This window comes from Poecilia mexicana, unplaced genomic scaffold (assembly GCF_051168715.1).
Source record: "Poecilia mexicana isolate PSO_F unplaced genomic scaffold, ASM5116871v1 scaffold_20, whole genome shotgun sequence".
NCBI lineage: Eukaryota > Metazoa > Chordata > Actinopteri > Cyprinodontiformes > Poeciliidae > Poecilia > Poecilia mexicana.
The window spans coordinates 11,546,651-11,568,590 of NW_028263389.1; the positions used below are offsets into that span (position 1 = coordinate 11,546,651).

Genomic DNA, 21,940 nt, shown 5'->3' on the forward strand with positions numbered 1-21,940 from the left:
CAGGAAAAGCAAGGTAAAATTAAAACAACTTCCTCAGAATAAACAAAGTGTGAAAAACCAATACGATAAAAGCCAGATTATTAAGCAGAGAGTCTCAGGAAGGGATGCTGAACCAGATGTGGGTTTTTTTTTTGACACAGATACTTAGATTTATGTCTCAATTTTCACATGCGTATGATTTGATCTAAGCCATTACACTTTAGCTCTGGTTGCATGTTTATGGTTGTTCTGTTGGAAAATCTCACAAGGCTTTAGCAGCCTGTACTGGGTTTTCTTCCAGGGTCGTCCTGTATTGAGCTCCATTCACCTTCTTCTCATCAGCCTTAACAATTTATTCATTTCGGACAGATAATAAAATGTAAAAACAGGGAAAAAAAAAAGTAAGACAAATAGTCATGTCAATTAACATGCAATTTTACACAATTTGTTCGAAAAGGAGCAGGTAGAAGATAAAATAGACACACGGTCGTTTAAGTCTTCCCCCACAAGTTAGATCCATAAAGTATTGCCACATTCAACGTGTAATTTTATCTTTTTCCGAAGAGAGACTTTGTGGTTCCTGACAAATTTCTTTTAGTAGGAGCAGAAACGGCTCTTGTAAAAGACATAAAACAGATTGTAAAAGTTGCATTAGAGTATTGTACAGGGATAATTTTCTAGCACTCGTAGTATTTTGCTTTTAGTAAAACTTTAGCCTCATGTGGCCAGAGAACATTTTTCCATAAGTCTAAGTGTCTCCTACATGTCTGGTGAGCTGCAAACTGCACCCCTAGTAGTTTTGTTTTTATGATGCCTTTTTTCTTCCCACACGTCCATAAAGCCAAAATCAGTGGCGTCCATGACAAACAGTTGTCTGGTCGACAGACTCTTCCACCTGAGCAGTGAATTTCTGCAGCTCCTCCAGAGTTACTAAGGACCACTCGGCGCCAGCTTCGATTAGCAATGTATTTGCCAAATCTGTCAATTTAGTTGGACAGCAGTGTCTTAGGTCTGTAGTGGTGTCACGATCCTTTCACTTTCAGATGATGGGGATTTTTAAGGGCGTCAATGAGATTGAATAAAAACAGATTTTAAAGCCATATATCATCTTCTTCCCACTTTTCAATTAAAGATTAAATTGTGTTGGTCTGTCACATGAAACCCAAATAAAAACTATGGAAGTTTACAGCTGTTATGTGACAAAATGTGGATGTCAAAGGAGCATCAACACTTTAAAACTTGGTGACAAGTCGATAAATACGTGTTACCTTTTAGCAGTTTTTGCTTCAGCTGACAAAATCTTAAAGGAAAAATAATCCAAACATCACTATATACACAAATAAATTGCTCATTTTCCTCTCAGGGTGGTCACAAAGTTTGTGGCTTTAACATTGTACTTGTATCCGGTACAAGGAACTTTTTCCAACCACTTTTTAATGACTACATGAATGGAAAAACCTTTAAATTTACATAAGAGACCAACAATAAAGTTTACATAAAAAGAAAACAGCAAGATCTTACAAAAAAGTGAAAAAAGTGTGAGTTTGGATGCAGGAATTCTGCACTTCTTAGATAATCATATTTGCTGTATTATCAACCATAGGCATTACTAAAGCTGAGATGGATCAGCAGTGATCAAGCCCTCATGTGCCTCCTGGAGGCAAGCAAACACAAACAGCTCTATGTTGAGCTGGAGATGAGAGGGAAGCTGGTGCACCGTATTGGCCGGGGTGTCTGGAGGCTTGAATTATCCGAAACGTACAAACAAAATAAGTAGGTAATCCGCTGTTTTGCATAAAGTACTCATCGCTATGCATTAAGGCACACGTGAGGACACAAAGACTTAGTTGCAAGTGAGTTTTGCACAGTGGAATAGAGACAAATGCAAGACAAGACAGTCTTTTGTTGCTTTTTGAAGAAAAATGACTCACTGGGAAGCAAGTTTGCTCTACACAAACGTGCACACACACACACACACACACACACACACGCACACAGGCACACACACACTTTCTTTTGGTGGTTTATCTGAGAAATGGGTCGAGCCATCTGAAGAAAGTTTCAGGGATGATGAAAGAACGCTGTCAGCTAGATTGTATTTGTAGAAGGAAACGATAAGGTTAAATTTAGCCCTTTCCTTCCACATTTCCTACACTTCCCTGTAAGAGATATGACCTAACAATAGACACCAAGGTTAAACACCAAGGCTGAAATGGGGTCAGGTGACAGAATGAGCTACCGAATACAGTGTCTTACATAAGTACTCAAACTAATTGAACTTTTCAGCATTTTGTCACGTTACAACCTCAACGTGCAGTGGACCAATACAAAATATTTAATTATTTTACAAACTGAACTTGTATTTACAACCCACTTCTCTGCTATCTCCACATAAAACTTATACATAACTTTATGTTGGTCAATTACATAAAATCTCAAACTACATGAAGGCTTCGGATGGTAACGTTACAAAATCTGGAAAACTCCAAGAGGTCAAAAGAGTTTTGCGATGTAAGCGGCGCCGTCTTCACACTGCAGGCAGAAATGGAAATGAATGGAGAGAAAATGTTTAAAAATGGTATGTTTTCTAAATGTTTATAATCCACCTACAACACTTGCTCCCATGTGTCTGCCTAGCATCACAGTACACAACAGGAAGTTCCAGCCGCTGTGTATCCAGCTCCTGCTCTGTTTTAAGTCAATACTGGCCCTGAGAGCCTTTTATACCATCTTCCTCCTCTCAGACCCACATCAGGGGGTAACTCTCCCAAGAACTGCGGACAGCGCAGTTGAAAATGTAGAAATTGACAGAGAAAAAGGTGGTCGCGAGTGCACAATGGAACAAAAGCTCCAAAATCAAAAGGTGATCCAGTAATGACTGAAAAAAGTACAATGCCTGCATTTTTCGGGTGGTTTTACCTTGCAGCCCTCTTGCAGGCGTGAAGTACTTTGTCTGCTCGAATGCCCGCGCCACCCCCGCTCCTCTCAGCATGCTGGTGATTGAGTCCACCTGAAGAAAGCGCTCGGGTCAAACATAGAACACCTGATACAGTCTCCCACTGCGTCCAGATTGGAACGTTTGCACAGGGGACCAAAAACATGAAAAATAATAAATAAATAAATAAAAAAAAAGACCCCAGCTGCCCCCGCATAACTAACACCTGCTTCCCCCTCGCCAAACCCAAATGGATTCACAGTTTGAGATGGTGGGGGAGTGGGGAGGGAGAAACAAAGCTCTATATTACAACATATTACAGGAAGCAGACAAAAAGAGCAGCACAGCTTTGTTCCTTTTCTTTTTCCAGCAATGATAGAAATATCCTCATGCCCTATTGTTGTAAAGGTCCCATAAAATATCAAGGCTGTTCCATTTGCTCTTCTTGGGGCTACAATAAGGCAGGCATCCCATTGTAGGTTTCAATAAACAGTTGACCTTTGAAAAATGAGAAATGTCCACCATAGAAATCATAGAAATGCTAATTCCTGGAACTGTCTTGTTAATATTTTAATGTCTTAGGTTAAGGGATACTTCTGGACAACAATATCATGCAACCTTGAGCCCTCTAGGTTTGCTAACATAATTTCACATTTAAGATGTTTAACTAACCCACCTGGCTAAACAGATGCTCTAGGAAGCTGTGTAGTTTCTTCTGCTTGTCATGGGACAGCCACACACTAGATGGCATTTCGTCTCCTGCAGAAATGCAAATACAATCAGTCATTTGGATCACATCAGTGTCTTTCCTTTACAATAAAGAAAGAAAAATATGTCTTTGTTTCGTTCTTTATTTTATTTTTTTTTACATTTTCTGAACAAAGTTGTAGAAATTCTGAACCATTACAAGGGAGGACTTTACTCCCATCAAAATTCTGATTAGTCTTCACTTCCTAAACACACTTCATCATGTAAGATAAGTAAAAAAACAATATTTGTGATGTTTGTGCACCTGAATCCATGTCATCACTGTGAACATAGGAGCTGCAGTGACTGCTGCAAATGCTGCTGAAGGAGGCGATCGAGTTCCTGTTGCTGTTGCAGTCACTGATGAAAAACAAGCACATAATAGTATTGGAACTGTGCAAAAAGGTATGCAATATCAACCTAAGCATAGGCATAGAATAAGTATCATAACTCATCTTGAATACATTTGCATGTTTAGTTTAGCCTAGCTTATCCTAACTACTTAAATTATTTTACCTGCATTTAGCTCAACTAATTTCATCTCATCTTAACTTTGGTCAAAAAAAGCTCCAGTTATCTTAAACCTTATTTTACATCAAATTCACTTACTGAAATTTGTTTTAAAAAAAGAAAGAATTGGATTTGATCCAATGCATTTTGAAAACAATAAGTCATGAATTGTTGTTTTAGTATGTATGCATTTATGACAAAGAACAAGTTACTATAAGAACCAGATGTTATGTGACCATCTCTCTCTCTCTCTCTCTCGAGTGTTACCTATACGAGTCTCTGTTGCTGATGGTGTCATGTCCAGAGTCCTCCTGCTCGTCTCCCGTCACATTGAAACACACCTTCTTCCCATTCCTCTCTGCCTTCTCCCCTTCACTCTCTGCGGAGATGTAGCTCTCTGGGTGTCTCACCTCTGTCGCTGCAGGATATGTGATGGAGGATAGAAGGCTGATGCAGACCGAGAGAAAAGCACGGGGAAAAAAGTGAAGGGGAATTGCATAAAACACAAAGATCAAAAATAATAAAGTTAACACAATCGTCTGGTGGGTTGTTGATGCAGTGTTTACAGTGCGTAGCAGACGCCACTCGTGTCTGGGGCTCCAATAGAGGACTGCGTGGGCCAAACAAAACCCTGGCTTGTTTCAATTTGGCGCCGGCACAAAATCTTAAGATGCTCAGAGGTCCCAATCGTATTTAAAGATTCAAATATCATGTAAGAGGGCAGCTGTATCAACATGCTGTGACGCGGATGCAGAGATCAGTTCCCCCCTCTGTGCTGCCACTGACTTTCATTCTGTTCTGCTAGATGTCTATCAGAGGGGCAGGAAGAGGATGGACAGGATATTTTCACAGTTGCAACAACACATGGTGGTGTTTAAAGCCATATCCCAATAAATGCTAGGCTTGTACTTTTTTGATCTCCCTCCCCCCCACGCATTTGCTCTGACACGCGATGTCTGTTTATATTTCGGACGCCTTTCAGTTTGAGCCTGCCTACATTTTCCATTACGTCATTCCATCGGCCTCCAAGACATTTCAAAGTGGAAGCATTGGAGAGGGACTGCGTTAGTCTGTTGTTCATCAAAATGAACATAGCTTCCTCACGCCAGCCAAACATCTCCTCAACTCTACCCTCTCTCTCTCCCTCCCAACTGACCTCCTTTCTATTCATTTGCATGCCGACAAGGCAGCAAAGATGCCCTCATTACAGTTCGGTCCAGAATCTGCCACAATGCCCCTAAAAAACAAAGTGGCATTCCATCGCCATAGAGAGGCCCTGCTAGATCTGTGATTGGCTGCTCATTACTAAAGAACTGAAGCCATTATGAGGACTGGGGGACATGGCCGAATAACAATACATGGATCAGAGATGGTGTCCTAAAGGCTCAAATGCAGGGAAGCTATGACCAAGAGAATGAAATCGGGCAAAAAATAAAAAATAAAAAAACATACTTCAATGCAACTACTAAATTATGGCACATTTGGTTCTTCATAATATACATTATCTGTAAAAGGAAATTCTGATAGAAAGAAAAAGGAAGCCAGACAAGAAGTCTGGATTAAATTTACAGCCAAAGAATGAACATCATGGGCATCAATGCATATATACCAATAACAATCCAGAACAAAAATAACAACCACATCTGCAGCTTAATTTTGAGTTCCTGAATATTTCTTAAGTGTGAAAGGGAAAATTCAGGAGAACTGTTAAAAATCAGGAGAATTGGTCTCAGTGCTGACCTGCAGCAGCTCTGAGACCTAACAATCTGGCACCCAACAAAAAGGCTGGATTTTACCACTAAGAACGTAGTAGTGAAATACAACAGCTGTGTCGCCAGAATACATTACATTTGAAGGCAATGAAGTGACTGTGCAAGTTTCTCTTTTTAAAACCACAAACAAGGAATTTGACTTTGGTTCCGTTTTGCTAAAGACATCTAGAGTGTAAACCATATATAAAAAGACAGTGAAAAACTCTACATAAAAAGTCACATTATAAGACTGTATTTTACTGATGAGAGTTTCACAGTAATACAGTAATGTAGCCATTAAAATATTTTGCAGAAGACGCATCAGCCACACCCATTAGTCCATATGCAGCTTTCTCACAAAAATATGTCATTTGCCCTTAAAAACTCAGCCACGAATATAATGAACGGGTTCCTTTTTTAAAAAATAAAGTTTTATAGAATAAAGAAATCCATTACGCTTCCTCGGCGACTGTGAGCAGGAGGCTTCAAGATGGAGCAGTTATACAACGTCTTGAGAGGACAACATTCTTCTCATGTCAGGAGAGTGTTTTAAAATCACTTATGCGCTTTGAAAACAATGGAAAAACCGACTATGAATTTTTTATGTTTTATATTTTCCTGATTTTTATGTTTTCTGGCTCTAAAATATGACCATATATTTCCCTTTAATATAGATTGAGGTGAATCACTCCAAGAACCCTGCATCTTTAAATCACTGCCAGGTGCTGTTAAATGTGCAACCTAAGAACAAAGTTATGGAAATAGAAGGGCAACGTAAGAAGATTTGTTATTCGGACTTGGGAGGGAGGAAGTCCTGATAAGAAGCACGTCATCGAGCATGTCCTCTTGCAGCTGTGACCCCAGTCTCTGAGGCATAGAAACAAAAGGTCACAGGTCTCTCCCTAAAAATGGATTCCTCGAAAGTCTGCCAAGAAGTTACGCAACGGCAAACTGTGTCCAAAGTTTTTATCTTTCCTTAAATTATATGGATATTTATACTCTGCTGTGAATATGCAGCAGACTCCCTTTGTTGGCATTCAGAACGGAAGAAGGATACGTTCAACATGACATATAAAATAGCCACTTCAGCGTTTCATTACTTTTGCAGAAGAGAACCTCTAAGAGGCTTACAAAAAAGGAGGCGGCTAAAAAAAGTGAACAAAATCCAAGCTTGTGGCGATGCCTTTGGAGATGGCAAACAAAAACGAAGGATTGGAAATTAAAAAAAAACAAAACAAAAAAAAAAGGAATCTGGAGACCTCAGAAGGGCGAGAACCAGAGCATGAGAAGTATTAGTAATGATCCTTGGCCCGCCAGCGAACAGCCTAATATACAAATCAATCTAAAGAAGTGCTAAGGAAGGCTTCGCGGTCCCTCAGAGGTCAAAAAGATGCAGCCAGACTGCAACCAGCAACAAGCCAAATTAGTGCCTGCGCTGAAAACCCTCGTGCCCACTCTCACATCCTCCTACCCTTAACAAGCTCCTTCTCTGTAGTCTGCATGTCGAACAGACAGCTCACGGTAAAGGTCATTATCGCTTCGCTAGATGCTTCCTGGACTCCTCGGCGTGTTGCGAGGATGCCGGCGAGCTAATTGGCAGTGACAGGAGCATGACAGAATTTATCTTGACTCAGACATTAAAACCCTGCTGAGGACGCTGCCCATCATTTACGAAGTGAGCTGACAGCTCCGCTTCATCGGGCAACTTTTAATCTCGTTCGCCAAATTAAGAGGAGGCCATTAATGACTAAATCAATGGAGTGATTACCTGAAGATTCATAGCAGGCTTAACAATCACAGAGCAGTCTGCAAGCAATTACTAACTGCTGTGCAGGTAAGTTTTATTGGTGCCTTGATGGTGAGAAGCTTTCAGAGAGGAGGGGCCGTCTCTGCAACACCCGCCTTTCTTCGTAGAGGTTCTATTTCTTGTTCAGTAGAAAGATCCATACCCAATTTATAAGGAGTCTTCAGTTATTTTCTTCACATAACTAACAAGATAAGAACAGCTTCAGATAAGTGGCGTAACTGGTGTTAATGTTGAATGAACAGATTTTGGCTGGTTTAATAAAAAACACATTCCTATGGGGCATTCAATGACTCTAGCCTTGCCCCAAAGGTAAGTCAGCCATCATGGTTAAATACTTTACAACAGAAATAAACATCTCAGCAGTCTGCAATAAAAACAGCTGAAGTCTCCAGAGGGATTTTGTCACCTCATGAAATCCGGCCAGAACTTTATGACGTATTAAAGGTTGTAATATTAAAGGTTCAGTGAGCGATAATTAGTCGGATTTAGTGGTGAACCCGAATATAGCAACGGATTCTAAGCTCATCCTTGTTCTATGAGGCAAACGAAATGCCTTAACGGCTGGGTTAAAGAATGAAGCACGTTAAGAAATTCATGTTTTCAAATGGTTTAATTTAAATGGTCTAAGTTGTTCTTGCAATGTGTCCTACACATGTACCTCATTCAATTCCTTTCTTACAATTCATTTATCTGGACGGCTTTTTAGGGGAAAAAAAAAGGCAGTCAATAAAGTGGTTTGATCTGACAACACATAGCCAATTTAGTATTTGATATGCAGCACATGCATACTGCTTGAACTTATACATTTTCTCACACTACAATCCTAAAGTTTATTGCATTTTAACCGGCCCACACAAAGTATCGCGTAATTGTAATGTAGAAGAAAAATTATACTTGGATTTAAAATCCTGCCTTGTTTGTCCTTTTATGTACCTGCCAACTTTGCACATCTGTAAAATTCAAACTTTTCCCTCATCCTGCTCAGCAAAATGCCTCTGGCCTTCCCAAATGAAAGGTAGAAAGTCTGTGATTTTCAGTTTTCACCTAGCAACCGGGCACCACTGGTGATCTTAAAAGGTTTTCAGGACTGCCCATTATTTAGCTACATCCTTTCTTCCCATCAACTCTGAGCAGCTTCTCTTTTCGTGCTAATGGAAAGCATCCCCACAACATAATACAGCCACCACTATATTTTACTATAGCACTGCGCCCGGGGTGCATATAAACGAAGCAAACAAACAAACAAAAAATAGTTATAGGTCTCATCTGACCAGATAGCCTCATTTTACATGGTTGCTGTGTTCTCTAAATGGCTTATGGCAATCTGCAAATGATGCTAATTTTTGGCTTTCTTCTTGCCGTAAAGACCAGGATTGAGCAGTACATGACCAATAGCTGTCCTGTTGACAGATTATCCAAAATGAGCTGTGAATCTCTGCAGAATTACCAGCGGCTGCTTCTTGGATTGTTGCTCCGCTTATCCGGGTTTGAATATTTCACTATTCTGTGAGAAATTCGGAGCTATTATTTTAGAACGCAACCCTGTTTGCTGGGTTCCTTGGTCATTATGATGCTTTTTGCTCTTTAATGTTTTCTAGCAATCCTCTGAAGCCTTCACAGTAGAGTTCATGCTGTAAATAAATTGTAAGCATGAATTTTATTGATGTTTGCATAGCTTCTGAAGGCAGTTACTGTAGGTCTGTTCGATTTTACCAGCATCAGGGTGAAGTGGACAGAATACAAATGTACTCCATGCTTTTCTCTTTTTTCTCTCTCATTTTTTTTTAATTAATAAAAAATGCTAACGTTAACCTTCTCCATCACAAATATGCAGCACGTTGTTTCTATACCATGAAGTACTTAAAGCCACTTACTCGTGAATATGGGCGCCGTGTGTCTCCATTTCCTTGACAGCAGCGGTGAGTTTATAAAGAAGTTTCTGATATGCGTCCAGGGTGAGAAGGTCTTCTTCTCGGAGCAGAAAACGAAGTCCGTGTCCCTCCGTCCGACCCAGACTGTGACTCGACGGGGCAGCCATAGTTGTGATGGTGTATTGGGCGTTCACCATGGGGTTCAGCTTACCTGTACACAAACCCCTTTCGTCAGTAAAAACCCTGTCACAGCTAGATAAATAATTAAATAAAATGCCCATGCTCTGCACCATCCTCACCGCTCTCTCCAGCGCTCCGTGCACTCTTCTCCAACGAGTTCTTCCTGCTGTCCAGCTGCACACCAAATGCACTGCCCAGCGAGGTTGTGGTCTTGGGGTAGGAGACCTCCATCACATTGATGTGGCAGTTCGTGGGACAGAAGTCGCTGCTGTGGAGAGGTGAGACTTTGGCTTTGGCCTGCTTGAAGGTGGGCCACGCTCTGTTCTTCAGTACCCGAGAAAACTGCATCAAAGTAAAGGAGAGATCCAACCACATGATGAGTTTATAATTGTTCTCATACAGGGTTTCTGCAGGTTTCACCAACTAAAATTTAAGGCTTTTTAAGATCTTTTTAAGACCATTATGAATTAAATTTAAGACCTGTGAGACATTAAAAATGTACAAAATATTTTGTATTTAGTAGTGACAAGGTTTGTTGCCCAAAATGCACATAGCATCGTATGAGTGGGCGAAGATGACCATTGTCCAGTCAATGACAGCAAAACATTTACACTTTTACGCAGTAGACACAAGAAAATGCTAGCTAGCAAGGGTATATTAGCATTAGCGGTACCTTCAACCGCCTCAATTCACAGACTGGAACGAAGACGTCTACATGGATCTCAAGCATTTGTTTGACAGACAAGAGAAGAACAAATTATATATAATAAGATTAAATAGTCCTGCCACGACAACATTTAAGACCTGTGGTTAACTCATTGAAAGTCAACTTTCTTTTATGTGAATTTAAGACATTTTAAGGCTTTAATTTGAGATACATGGATTTATAAAACTTTTTAAGGATGCGCGGACACCCCTGTAATAACTTCCAGGTGGGTTGCATTGGTAATCAGAGTTTTTCAAAGCATGGAAACATTTTAATAAGATGTAACCTTGCATTGCTTAGCTGATGTGAAGTATCGAAAGGCTACATGTGAAACACATTAAAGCATCTGTTAACTGAATGCCGCATTGTCCTTTACTCATCTGAGAGTTGGCTCTGGAATAAAAGCAAAAACACGCATTTCAGTACAATTTTAGCATTCTCTCTGTTTCATGTGGCAACTCAAATATTTTAAGCAAATCAAAAGATTTAAAACAGGTTCCTCAGATTGCCATTGCTCATACGTGTGGAAAAATCTCCAGAACCCGACACAACCCCTTCGTTGTTTAGACCAAGGTAAACGGAGCTGAAATGGTGCGCAGCCGCTCATATCATCATGTTGTAATTGGGACTTTTCATGTTTGACTTCAGCGAGCTCCGGAATGCGAGTTCATGTTTCAGATTTGCTGCTGAAGAGCTGCAGATTTCTGTTTTCCAGAGTAAATGTCAAACATGTTTTCTACTGAAAGACATGTCTTTGCAACAAAACTCGGATCAATCTTCCACACGTGGATCCTGTGTACGCAGCTTATTAGGGGCCAAATATCCTCCAGAAGGGATCAACAATCAAGGATTTGTGCGGGAACATCTGACAGCAGCCAGAAAGAAAGACAACTTCTGAAAAAATGAGAGAAAATTGAACATCTATGAAAAACACGGTGCAGAGGGAGTTGGAAGGTCGTCCTGGATCCACTCAAATTGTTTGTACTTTTCCCTGAACTCCATCACAGCGCCAACATGCCGCCTTGTGTATTTACAGCAGATGTTTAGCAACACTGGATATTTTTTTTTAAGCATTCTTTGGAGAAAGAAATTCCCAATTATATTATACTGCACTGCATCTTTTAAATAAGGAACAAAACAAAGTGTTTCTTTTCAGTTATCGTGGTTAGTTTAATTACAAAGGATGAAGGAGAGGAGTTGCCGTAACATCTGTCATTTTATTATTCATTTAATTTCCATCTGGGATTAGAATTGAATTGAATGTGGAGCTCGAAGTTTCACAGCACAAGTCAAAAATCTCTCCTTCTGATCACTTTCTGCTCCATCTTTCTGTTCATCTCGGCTTTAATCAGTCCGTACCTCCACACATCCCACTCCGTCTCTCTCCCCGGAGGTCTGAGGAGGAACGTTCTGCAATCAAAGGGGATCTTACACAACTGGATGTCCTGGCTGTGACTTTGCAAGGATATTTATAAGTGGTAATTAATCCAAGACCTCTGTCTAATGTCGAGTTAGTCTGTCCGTTTTGTTTTTCTCACGTACACTTGCATGCGATGCCTATGGAGGAATGTGTGCAGATGTTGAAGAGAAGTGACACAAAATGTCAACTTTTCATCTCAAATTTGGTTTAAAAAGTCCTGGTTCTGGTAAACGTCGTGTTCTGGGAACGTTTTATTATTTTATCATTGTTTTCTGCCAATTTACAACAGTCATTTGGTCATGTTTCAAGCACAACCATGAAATGTCATGTACATTTTATGTGATTTACCAGCTAAAGTAGTACATCATCGTTAAGAGGGGTGAAAAAAGGACAAGTTTTCGAGGTTTTTTGCAAATAAAAATAAATAAATGCATGTGCTGTGAGCAATTGTACTTGTACTTTATTACAAGTGTTTGTATTTGACATTTCATTTTTACAAAATAGCTCAAGCACAGTCTACTTGAATACAGAGAATCTAAAAATCCAACTTGCTTTGCTCTTTTCTCTATTTTTCTTCATATTTTACATGATTATTGTCTTTTTTAAACCTCATGTAATTAAGGTAATCTTTCACTTCCTATTTTTATTTCTGTTATGTCAACATCACAGGGATATTGTAATGTAAACTGACTCTACCAGATATTTTTAAAAAGGAGAAAAGCTTCTTTTTTTTTCTCAAACAATACCAATTTATTCTGTTATTATAAATCAGAATTTCAGACAGACTTATTATTCAAACTCCCATTTTATTCCCCCTGATGTCTGAGACACAATGGAATAAAGTATTTGAATATGATGCTTCCTTTTTTAAAAATTTGTCTGCAATATCAGTGAATCTTAGGGTGCTTATCTGGTTCAAATCATTATTTTGCATCGTCGTACCTTTCTGTAACTGGTGATGCGCCGGTTGATGTGCTCCGCCCTCTCGCCACACATCGCACTGAAGCGTACCTGCAAGTCGTCGGGTATCACGTCACAGCTGGAGCTCAACCTGCCGCACATCTGCAGCAGCATGTCGTCGTTCCGCGCCAGAGCCTCCAGGATCTGCTCGCAGACGAGGGTAAACAGAGACAGCGATGATGAATTGATATGAGAGAGAGCCTCCGAAAATCATACGAATGGCGCATGAATAAAAAGCCAGTCTTATTTCTCTGCAGAATTTCACGAGCAGCTAAACTGGACTGAATACAATTGCCCACGTTCCATAAATTCATGAAGATACACCCAGGTTGTTCGGCTCAAAAAGTAGACATAAAGAAAACAGGAAAGCAGGGGAGAAAAATGTAGCTGCAGGAAGAGACTGAAGTGGAGTTGCCCGCATTTAACACAGCACCCAACTCTCCAAGGATGATAGAGGATGCTGCAGCAGATCTTTGTAATAATACTAAAATTACTTTCACTTTGCAGCAATGGGAAAACGCCGGTACAATTTACTTTATGACTTTAAGGACTTTATGGTATACTATTTGGTAGGGTCTTTTTTTGTTTGTTTGTTTTTTTGTAATGGGTTTCTTATTTAGAAAAACGCTTTACAGTAAAAACTATACGCTACAACTGTAAATCTAGCTCCAGGCATGTTCTCACGTCTGATCTGAAATAATTTACTACAAGAAAGATAGATGCCGTTCATTATAAGATCTGGCAGAGAGATGCTGCAAAAGGGTATTTTTCACTTCAGGAAGCATTGCATCTTCATGTCTGAGTGGATCTGCCATCCTCCGTGTGCTTTAAATCAATAATGATCATTCTACGAACATCGCTGCTGGGACGTAAAAGGCATGCTCTTAAACCAGGCGGGAAATGAAATGACTAAAATGCGGGCTGTCAGTTTTAATTTGCTTGCAAGGCCTTTTGAAAAAAAGCTGGTGGTTTTAAGTGTGCAGGAGTAGCTCACAGACATTTTTATTTTTTATTTTTTTGCACAATGTAATGTTTTTCATTTCAAATCTGAGCCACTGCAATGCTCATTTTTAGCTATCAGAGCATTACAGATTAAAAACTAAATGCTTAGTCATTTTTAATTCAAATCACAAAACGGTGTATCCATTTCCTGCGCAAAAAATAGAAAGTGTTGGTGTTCCTATCTGAATATTTATGGTTATGCATTTTACTTGAATCTTGACGACTTACTTGTAATGCAAACATGATTGTCCAAAAAAAGTCTAAATTGTTTGTTTCTCCCTCACCCCCATTTGTTTCCGTTCATGCAAAAAGCCAATAAGGACATACAGAGGACCAAACAAGAGGCAAAATGAGTTGTAGGTGCCTTTGTTCAACTTCATTGTATTTCACACAGATGTAACTTTTTCACTCCTTTAGAAACTATTACAGGAAAAATGGGATGTATTGAAGCCGTATGGTCCAGAGTAGCCAACTGTAAATATTCCTGATTTTATAGAGCCAGTTACAACCATAAAGGATCAGTAAAATGAGATTTGGAACCGACAGGATCTGGCTGCTTCCTTCCTGTTAAATCAGACAAAAGCACCAAGCCATGTATTTGATTTTTCTCATGGCTTCTCCATAAATGATGACCTTGACTAAGGTAAGAGGAGCCCCACCACTGCAGCAAACACATTGTAAAAAAAAAAAAAAAAAAGAAAGAAAGAAAAAGTCAATTTGAAGGGCGAATCATTTGGAAGCCTTTTACTGCCAATTTCATATGCTTTAAAGTTTTGACATACATCTGTCCAAACTTCTTGTTTCAGTTCATCCCAATTGAGCTTATTCCCTACAGACCTTGCAGCCTTAAGCAGAGCTGATTTATGGCTTCCTGCATGCATGTTCAGGCTTCAGGTTACATTTCTGGATGCAACAGCTGACTGCATAGAGCAGCATTTATTTAAGCGTTTTCCAATGCTGAAGTGCTCCTCTTGGTTTAAAAGCTCCTCGAGAGGCATTCAAGACCAGAAAGTTTTCGCCTCGGCCCAAAGTGGAGGATCATGACCCTTTGTCTTGAAAGGAAAGACTTTGCAGAATGGCTTAAAGTCTCACACTTTAATCTACTGTTTTCAAAATGTTCCAGGATGTCGCTTTAAACAAAAACCTTCAGTGATCTACAGAAAAGCACAAAAACTGCTGACTTTGATTATTGATTTTCAAACTTCGTCAGCCCTGACCAGTGATTAGCTAGACATTTGGTAAGGTCATGTGCAGCCAATTTAAAACCAAGGCATTTTCAAATTGAAGTTAGAAGAAGCGCAACTGCTTTAGTCTGGCCTGTTTTACAAAGACTCCTTCCCCAAAAATAATGTCCATAATCATAAGGTAGGTAGTTATAAACGAACAGAGCAGGAAGAGAGAAGAAATATTTTGACCTGAGCCAATGATAATTGTGAAATAGAAATCAATTAATTTAACAATAATTTATTAAAACTGGTACTGGTATTGGAATTATGGCTTTAGAAAAACTGGAGATCAGAAAATCTGTGCATCTTTAGTATTCTTTTTTTTTTTTTACTTTCATTTTTTAGCATTTTCTGAATGTGTTGCAACTCTCCTACGTTTGGTTCTTTAGATACAGATTTAATCTCTATATGCATTTTAGAGCAGCCTCCTCTAAATATCGAGTTTGAATTTTGCTGTGGGACTTAAATGATTTGCACGCTGACCTCATCTCAAAAGCAAAGCGAGCCAATACCTTCGCAGTGAGGCTGAAGAACCCCTTGGGTTCGACCATCTTCTCCAGCACTTGGCACTTGATGCCAGCGGTGCTGTCATACTCGTACACGACGCCGTACTCCAGGTGGACGTTGTCTACGGTCAGACTCACGTGGTCCTTCTTCCCATCAATGATGGCGATCGTGTTGAATTTGTCCATCACTTCTAAAACAGGAGAATCACACAAAGGGCAGAATTCGGTATGCTTTTAGTCACACAAACAGAACGGTACGAATTCATAAATTTTTTGGGATGCACTTTGGCGATGTTGCAAGCATTGATTTCATCATCGCATCCAGCAACAAAGGAGGCCTCAGACCACCAAGTCGGAGCATAATTCAAAAATAAGACCCACTACTCATGGTTTTCCTCCATCTATCCCTGCAGAAAAAAAAAAAAAGATGAGTAGTTCCACTAAATTAACCCGCCCTGTGCTAATGAAATGACTTAATATGGCAATAAATTGTGCTCTGCAGCAACTTGCTGAGAGGGGAATAGCTTTCCTTGTTTTACTCTCTCTTTGGGATCTATAAATTGTTGAGGGAAATTAACACTTGATGAGCCAAAGGAAGCGGCTGTTCTCAGACTAACACAATCCAGATGAGCCTGTTTCAGAGCAGCGTCTAATTCGGTAAGAATGAGCTTAAGTGTATCCGTGTGAACAGGCATGTGTTACATTCACAAATGCTGTGGACCACAGCGTATTCTCCCAAATGGGTGATTATGTGCTTTGTGAATACGCTTGTGTGTTTGTGTGTGGTCACCTTCCACTTTGCCCTCGAAGCCATCTCCGTTCTCCTCCAGGGTGGGTTTCTGGTTAGATTTCTGGTTTTCCTCCAGAGCGCTCTCGCTGTTATTGTAAATCCACTTAACGGTGTCTTGCTGCAACACAATAATATGACTGTTCATCAAAGACATTTCACAAACGGGTTCAAGAGGAAGATTGTTTTAATTGGTAAGATATATTATTGAATCTAACAAGTTACAAGATAATCCGCATTTCTGCACAAAAGCAATTGGAACCTTTATTTCATTTTTATTGAAATTTTTAAAAAAAAGAACATCAAAGTAAACAATACATTACATATATGTTATTATTTACCAAAACTACCTGCATATCTTAATTTTATGAAATTTAATGAACAGGAGAGAAAAAAAGTCAGACTTTTCAGCATGAAAAGAAAATGAAAAATGAAAACTGATCAGAGCCATTCAAGGGAAAATTATCTGATTCTGATTTTGGCAAATTAATTTGGTGCATCTCAAAGTTTTACTTATTACTGAATGGATTAGCATAAATAACACTGCTGTGTTATTTATGCTACTCGTGCTATCAAGCTAATTGATAAAAAAAAACAAAAACTAAAGTACCCACTCCACAATCATAGTCTCTCAGTTTTAAATAAGCATTAATCTGATTTATAGCAACTGCTATTCTAATAAAACAGGGTGACTGAAAGGCCAGAAAAACATTTCAAAAGCTACCCTTATATTTTAGCAATAGTGTGGTACCCAGATTTTAGAAATTGTCAAACAAACAAACAAACAAAACAACAACTGATCAGACCATCTCTAATGATAAAAGATCTACATTTTTCTCTAACGTCACTTTTATCAAAATGCCATGAATGGTGTTGGATTTGCTGCTAAATCTCCTGTGTCTGCATAGGCTGAGGCTGGAGCCCGTAGCATGTTCAGCTGATTCTGCGTAGCCATGTTGTTCACTGTCACAGTTGGATTGGCATCGCAAACAACAGAAAGCCTTTGCAAACATATGGAAACACGGTGCTCTGCTAGGTCGCAAAAATAAACCCATGCCAATCTAATCAAGCCATTCTAGCGTGCCTCACAGGCGTGTGTATTTGTCTGCGCCGGTTTTCCACACCCAAACCCACACCGTTTTGTTTTGTTTTTTGCCAAGGCTACACACTGTGCTTGCTCTCTGGTCTTCATGTGCTTAACCCCCCCACCGCACACAGAAATATGCAGAGGACAAGAAGGAGAAGGCAGTTCCTTTGTAGCCACGGAAGATATAAACTAGATCTCCTGCTATAGTGCTTAAAATCCCAACAGATCTCCATTGTAATGGCACATCATTGCTAACTGGCACAATACACACACCTTTTTTCACCATTTCCCACCTTTAACAGGCGGTCTCTCCTCCTACACTAGTCTGCTTTCAACCACTCAGCTAAAATAAATAGAAAAGCCACCCTCCGGGCTGCCCTTCTTTCTCCAGTCATCTCCAGATCTTTTACCACCTCAATCGGCAGTCTACTAGTCTTTCACTATGAGTCAGGGGTCATGCTGCTGGAGCAAACAAAACACTATTATTTATGTGTAATCACCCTTGAGAAAAAGAAAAGTAGCTACAGGAAAAGGTAAAACGGGAGCAAAGAGGGGCTTTATTCTGTGTTCATAACTACTGCTCTTTTTTTTTTTTTTTTTTCATTTCTTTGGCTCTCTGTTGCCACTGCAGCCTCACATTTTTCCCATGCTGCCAATCCATTACACAACAAACAGATCAATCGGCTAATAGTTCAAAATGTCACCGCCAGCAAGCGATCATTCAAAGACGGGAAAACTGCAAGCAAAACAAGAGAATAAAAATCAAACCCAACGACAAAAACAGACGGAGAAGGAATGCATAGTCTATCGCTACCTTCAGTTTAAGGGCAATAACTGAATGGGAAAAATAAATCCCATTTGTAAAAAGAATTGTTCTTGCCTCTTATTGCTTTGTGTTATTTAAATGCAATGGTTCTGAGAGCCTTCGGAAGAGGAGCAGGACTTAATAATAATAAATAATATTTTTAATATGGGACATTTTCTTTTTCCAATTACTTAAATTAAATGTTGGACATTTTTAAAAAATTTTCTTCAATACATGTTTTAAGTTACTTGAAGTCTGCATCGTGTTTTTCTGGCCCTACTTTATCTTTTATTTTGTTAGTTTCACTTCCTTGATCTGACACATATTATGGATAATGGCCATTGAAACGGACAGAACGTATGCCAGATTAATTTAATCTGCACTCTATCCCCTTCTGCCTGCACTAGCTTCTCCTGTTGTCGTACCTGCGATGGTCGTCGGTATTTTCTGCACGCGGTGACATGAGCGATGACACTGGCGTGGCTCTCCTTGCTCACATTGATGCCATTTACTTTGATAATGCACTGGCCAGGGTGAAGGCCGGCGGTGGCTGCCACCGTTCCTGTCGGTGAAAAAGAAAAGAATAGAGTTTAGGTGAAGAACGCCGTCTACATCCTCGACACAAAACTGCAGCAGTCGGCATTCTCCGGCTTTGTATTTGTGTCTTTATTTCCTGTTCTAAGCATTGAAGGAGCCGTGTGAAGGAGAGTTTAGTATTCAGAGGAGGGAAGTCGTTTATCTAAAGTAGATGTAGGCCACTCTAAGGGACATGATTTAGATTACAGGAAAACGTCAAGGTTAAAAGCACTAAGAGGAAGCACATGAGGAGGTAAATATTTTCAATTGATTTCTTTTGTCTTTTGGGAGCTCAAATAGGGAACACTAATATTTCTGGGCGGCGCCCATTTCAAAGTTATTTAGGAATGATCTAAATCAGTCATATGCAGGTGGTTGAAGGCAGAGCCAGAGGAGGGAAATAGAGAAATATGGATGACAAAAATGAAATAAATACGTGAGAAGCATTCAGAAATCAGCTGTTTAATGAACTCCTCCGACTTTCAGAATAACTGTTATTCTTATAGCTATTCTACCATATGAGTAATTCAGATAGTTTTCTGAATTGGTTGGAAAAACCCACACATAAGCTCAATGAAACAACTTCCTCTTTGGTGGGACATTGTGACTTTGGGAAGACGACTTGAAATCAGTTGCACCACAGCACTCACCTACGTCAGCTTTTCTTTGCAACTGCTATATTGCAAACTTAAAAAAAAAAAAAAAAAACCTTGATGAAAGTTGCGATTTCACATATTGTACAATTGCAATTCAAAAGTAGCAAACAATAAACAAATCAATAAAAGTATAATTTTAGTGGTTCGGACGCAGAGATCCATCGCAAGCATCGTCTTAGTTTGTAGAGTCAAATAACATGGACGCCAGTTTCTCTGTGGCCTCCCCTAAAAGCATCAGCAAGTGAAGCTCTCGGATGATACGACACAATAATCAATAGTTCTCTGTGCAACCAGCATCACGCGTGTCTCCTAATTGGTATTACCTGTTCCTGCTAGACCCCAAACACCGGGGGACAGGAGCTGTGGTGAGAAGCTGGGGGGATTAGACTCATCCTACACTTTGAGCTCAGTGCTTCCACTTCAACACACAGCAGGTTCCCATGAAACACCATCAAGTCAACACTCTCAATCCACATGCAAGTGCCTACCCTGCACTTTTCAACCCTCCTATCCCATTTAGATTGCTTTAGGAAAAAAAAAAAAGAAAAAAAGATTCAATTCCCCCAGAGGGGAGCCAGACAAGGCTATGGATTGTTTTTTGATTGGACCCCATTTTGTTCCACCCCTGATAGCAGCGCTTCTATACAAGCTCTATTAGGGAACGGCGGAGGGAGAGGAGGATTCTGATGAATGCAGGCCCTTTGTACACCCTACAGAGAAAACGATCCAAAGAGAAAAAAATGTGAATAGGTGGGTGGAAATCATTGTGACGTTTCACGCAACAGCCAAGTCATGCATTTCCCCACAGACTGAGGCAGCAGCTGCCTGCCAGCTGTGCTGCTGGTAAAAACAAATGCGACCCTTTTGCTGAGGCAGCCAGACAGACATCTCATACCTCTTCCAACAGCATGGACCACCGAGGGTCCAAATCCTCGGATCTGGAAGCCCAGACCGTCTGCGGAGTCCGGGATCTTTATCGTCCTGCAGAAAGGAGAGAGATACGACCAAAACCGAGATGTGCAGTCGCAAAGACGATTTTCACAGTTCAGTGCGCACACGGATCTGCCTTACTCTCTCGGCTTGGTGCTGACCAGCACCCTGAGGGGTCCCTTGCTGTTGAAACACTGCCTGAGGAGAACTTCCACTTCAGAGTACGGCCTAAGGAACACCAGGTCTCCGTTGATGGCAAACAACTTCTTCCCAACTTCCAGGCCAGCCATCTAAAAATACAATACAATACAAAAGTAGTGAGACAAAAGATATTTAAAGCTTTAAGTTTTGTGTCGTGTCGTACAGAACTGGAAAGACCGTCTGTCTGAAACGTAAAAATACCACCATAATCCATTTATCTTTGCCGTCCAGAATGCTGCCGGATTCTCCTATGAGGTTTTAATGCCCAAGACTGAAGACTTAAAATACACACGCACAGTTCTGCAAAGCAGCTAAACCTTCAAGGATGTCTCAGTGGGTTTTTTTTTTTAGGAGGGGTCAAATAAAAAGGAGTCAAAAGATGGAACTGAACAGATTTGACCAAATACCTGTTAAACTTTTAAAAACAGACAAAATAGCTATACCCCAATGATGTAGTGTGCAGAGTTTCATTTTAATTCTACTTGAAAACGTTATACAGTTTAACTTACAGCTCACGGCCGTCACTAGAATAAAAAGGTCCTGATACGCAGAACAGCAGCTAGAGCTCAGAGAAGATGACATGCAATCTTAATGGGAATTAACGTTATTAATTACAGACTTTTATGTAGTTATTTCTGCAACACATTCTTATTGTTCAGCCAGGGACCTTTAAAAACTTTATTTCACTTTAAATACAAGAACTTTGTTCTTGGACCACACATTTTTAAGTAGCTCCTGGCATATTCCCAGTGGAGTAATAATTGTTGGGAGGTAATCTAAACTGTTTGGTCTCCTGCCACTGAGTCAGCGTTTAAGCATCGTTTATAAGCATTCCATAAGGTTGAGGTGGTGGAAAGGTTATACGATTAAAATTGGCATGCTTTATCCATCCCCTCTCTAGTTTTTATGTGTCTTTAGTATCACTGACCAGCTGGAACACCCAGTTTTGACCAAGTATCAACTCTCAGGCTGAACAACCTGATTTCCGTTCATTCGAGGACAACAGTTTGGGTCAAATATTTAAAAACAGGACAATGATCCCCAAGCACACACCAAAGTTGATTTTGCAACGTGGAGATAATTTTGCCTAAAAGTTTCTGTAATAACTTCCTCAAAATCTGAACTCAAAGGAAAGTTGAGAACGATTCCTGAGGAGTAAATATCATGCAGTTAATATTCCAGAAGCATGTTCATGGCTACAAAAATGTGTGGATTTTCTGCAACTTTCAATTGAACGTTTTAGTCAAATACTAGTACAGTTGTGCATTTCAACAAATAAGTGTAATTTTGTCAACAAA

At 39.9% G+C, this 21,940-nt stretch overlaps 1 protein-coding gene across 1 annotated transcript in view; it reads right to left on the minus strand.

Annotated features, from left to right (window-relative positions):
* The window catches only part of prex2 (phosphatidylinositol-3,4,5-trisphosphate-dependent Rac exchange factor 2), a 101,219-nt gene that overhangs the window by 25,881 nt on the left and 53,398 nt on the right, over window positions 1–21,940 (minus strand). The window contains exons 18-29 of the mRNA XM_014975713.2: window positions 20,583–20,731; window positions 20,407–20,492; window positions 18,705–18,841; window positions 16,391–16,508; window positions 15,607–15,791; window positions 12,849–13,010; window positions 9,900–10,122; window positions 9,604–9,811; window positions 4,439–4,618; window positions 3,927–4,021; window positions 3,591–3,673; window positions 2,899–2,989 (exon numbers count right to left, since the gene is read on the minus strand). Of these exons, the coding sequence (XP_014831199.2) occupies window positions 2,899–2,989; window positions 3,591–3,673; window positions 3,927–4,021; window positions 4,439–4,618; window positions 9,604–9,811; window positions 9,900–10,122; window positions 12,849–13,010; window positions 15,607–15,791; window positions 16,391–16,508; window positions 18,705–18,841; window positions 20,407–20,492; window positions 20,583–20,731 (1,717 nt within the window). The remainder of the gene's footprint in view (window positions 1–2,898; window positions 2,990–3,590; window positions 3,674–3,926; window positions 4,022–4,438; window positions 4,619–9,603; window positions 9,812–9,899; window positions 10,123–12,848; window positions 13,011–15,606; window positions 15,792–16,390; window positions 16,509–18,704; window positions 18,842–20,406; window positions 20,493–20,582; window positions 20,732–21,940) is intronic.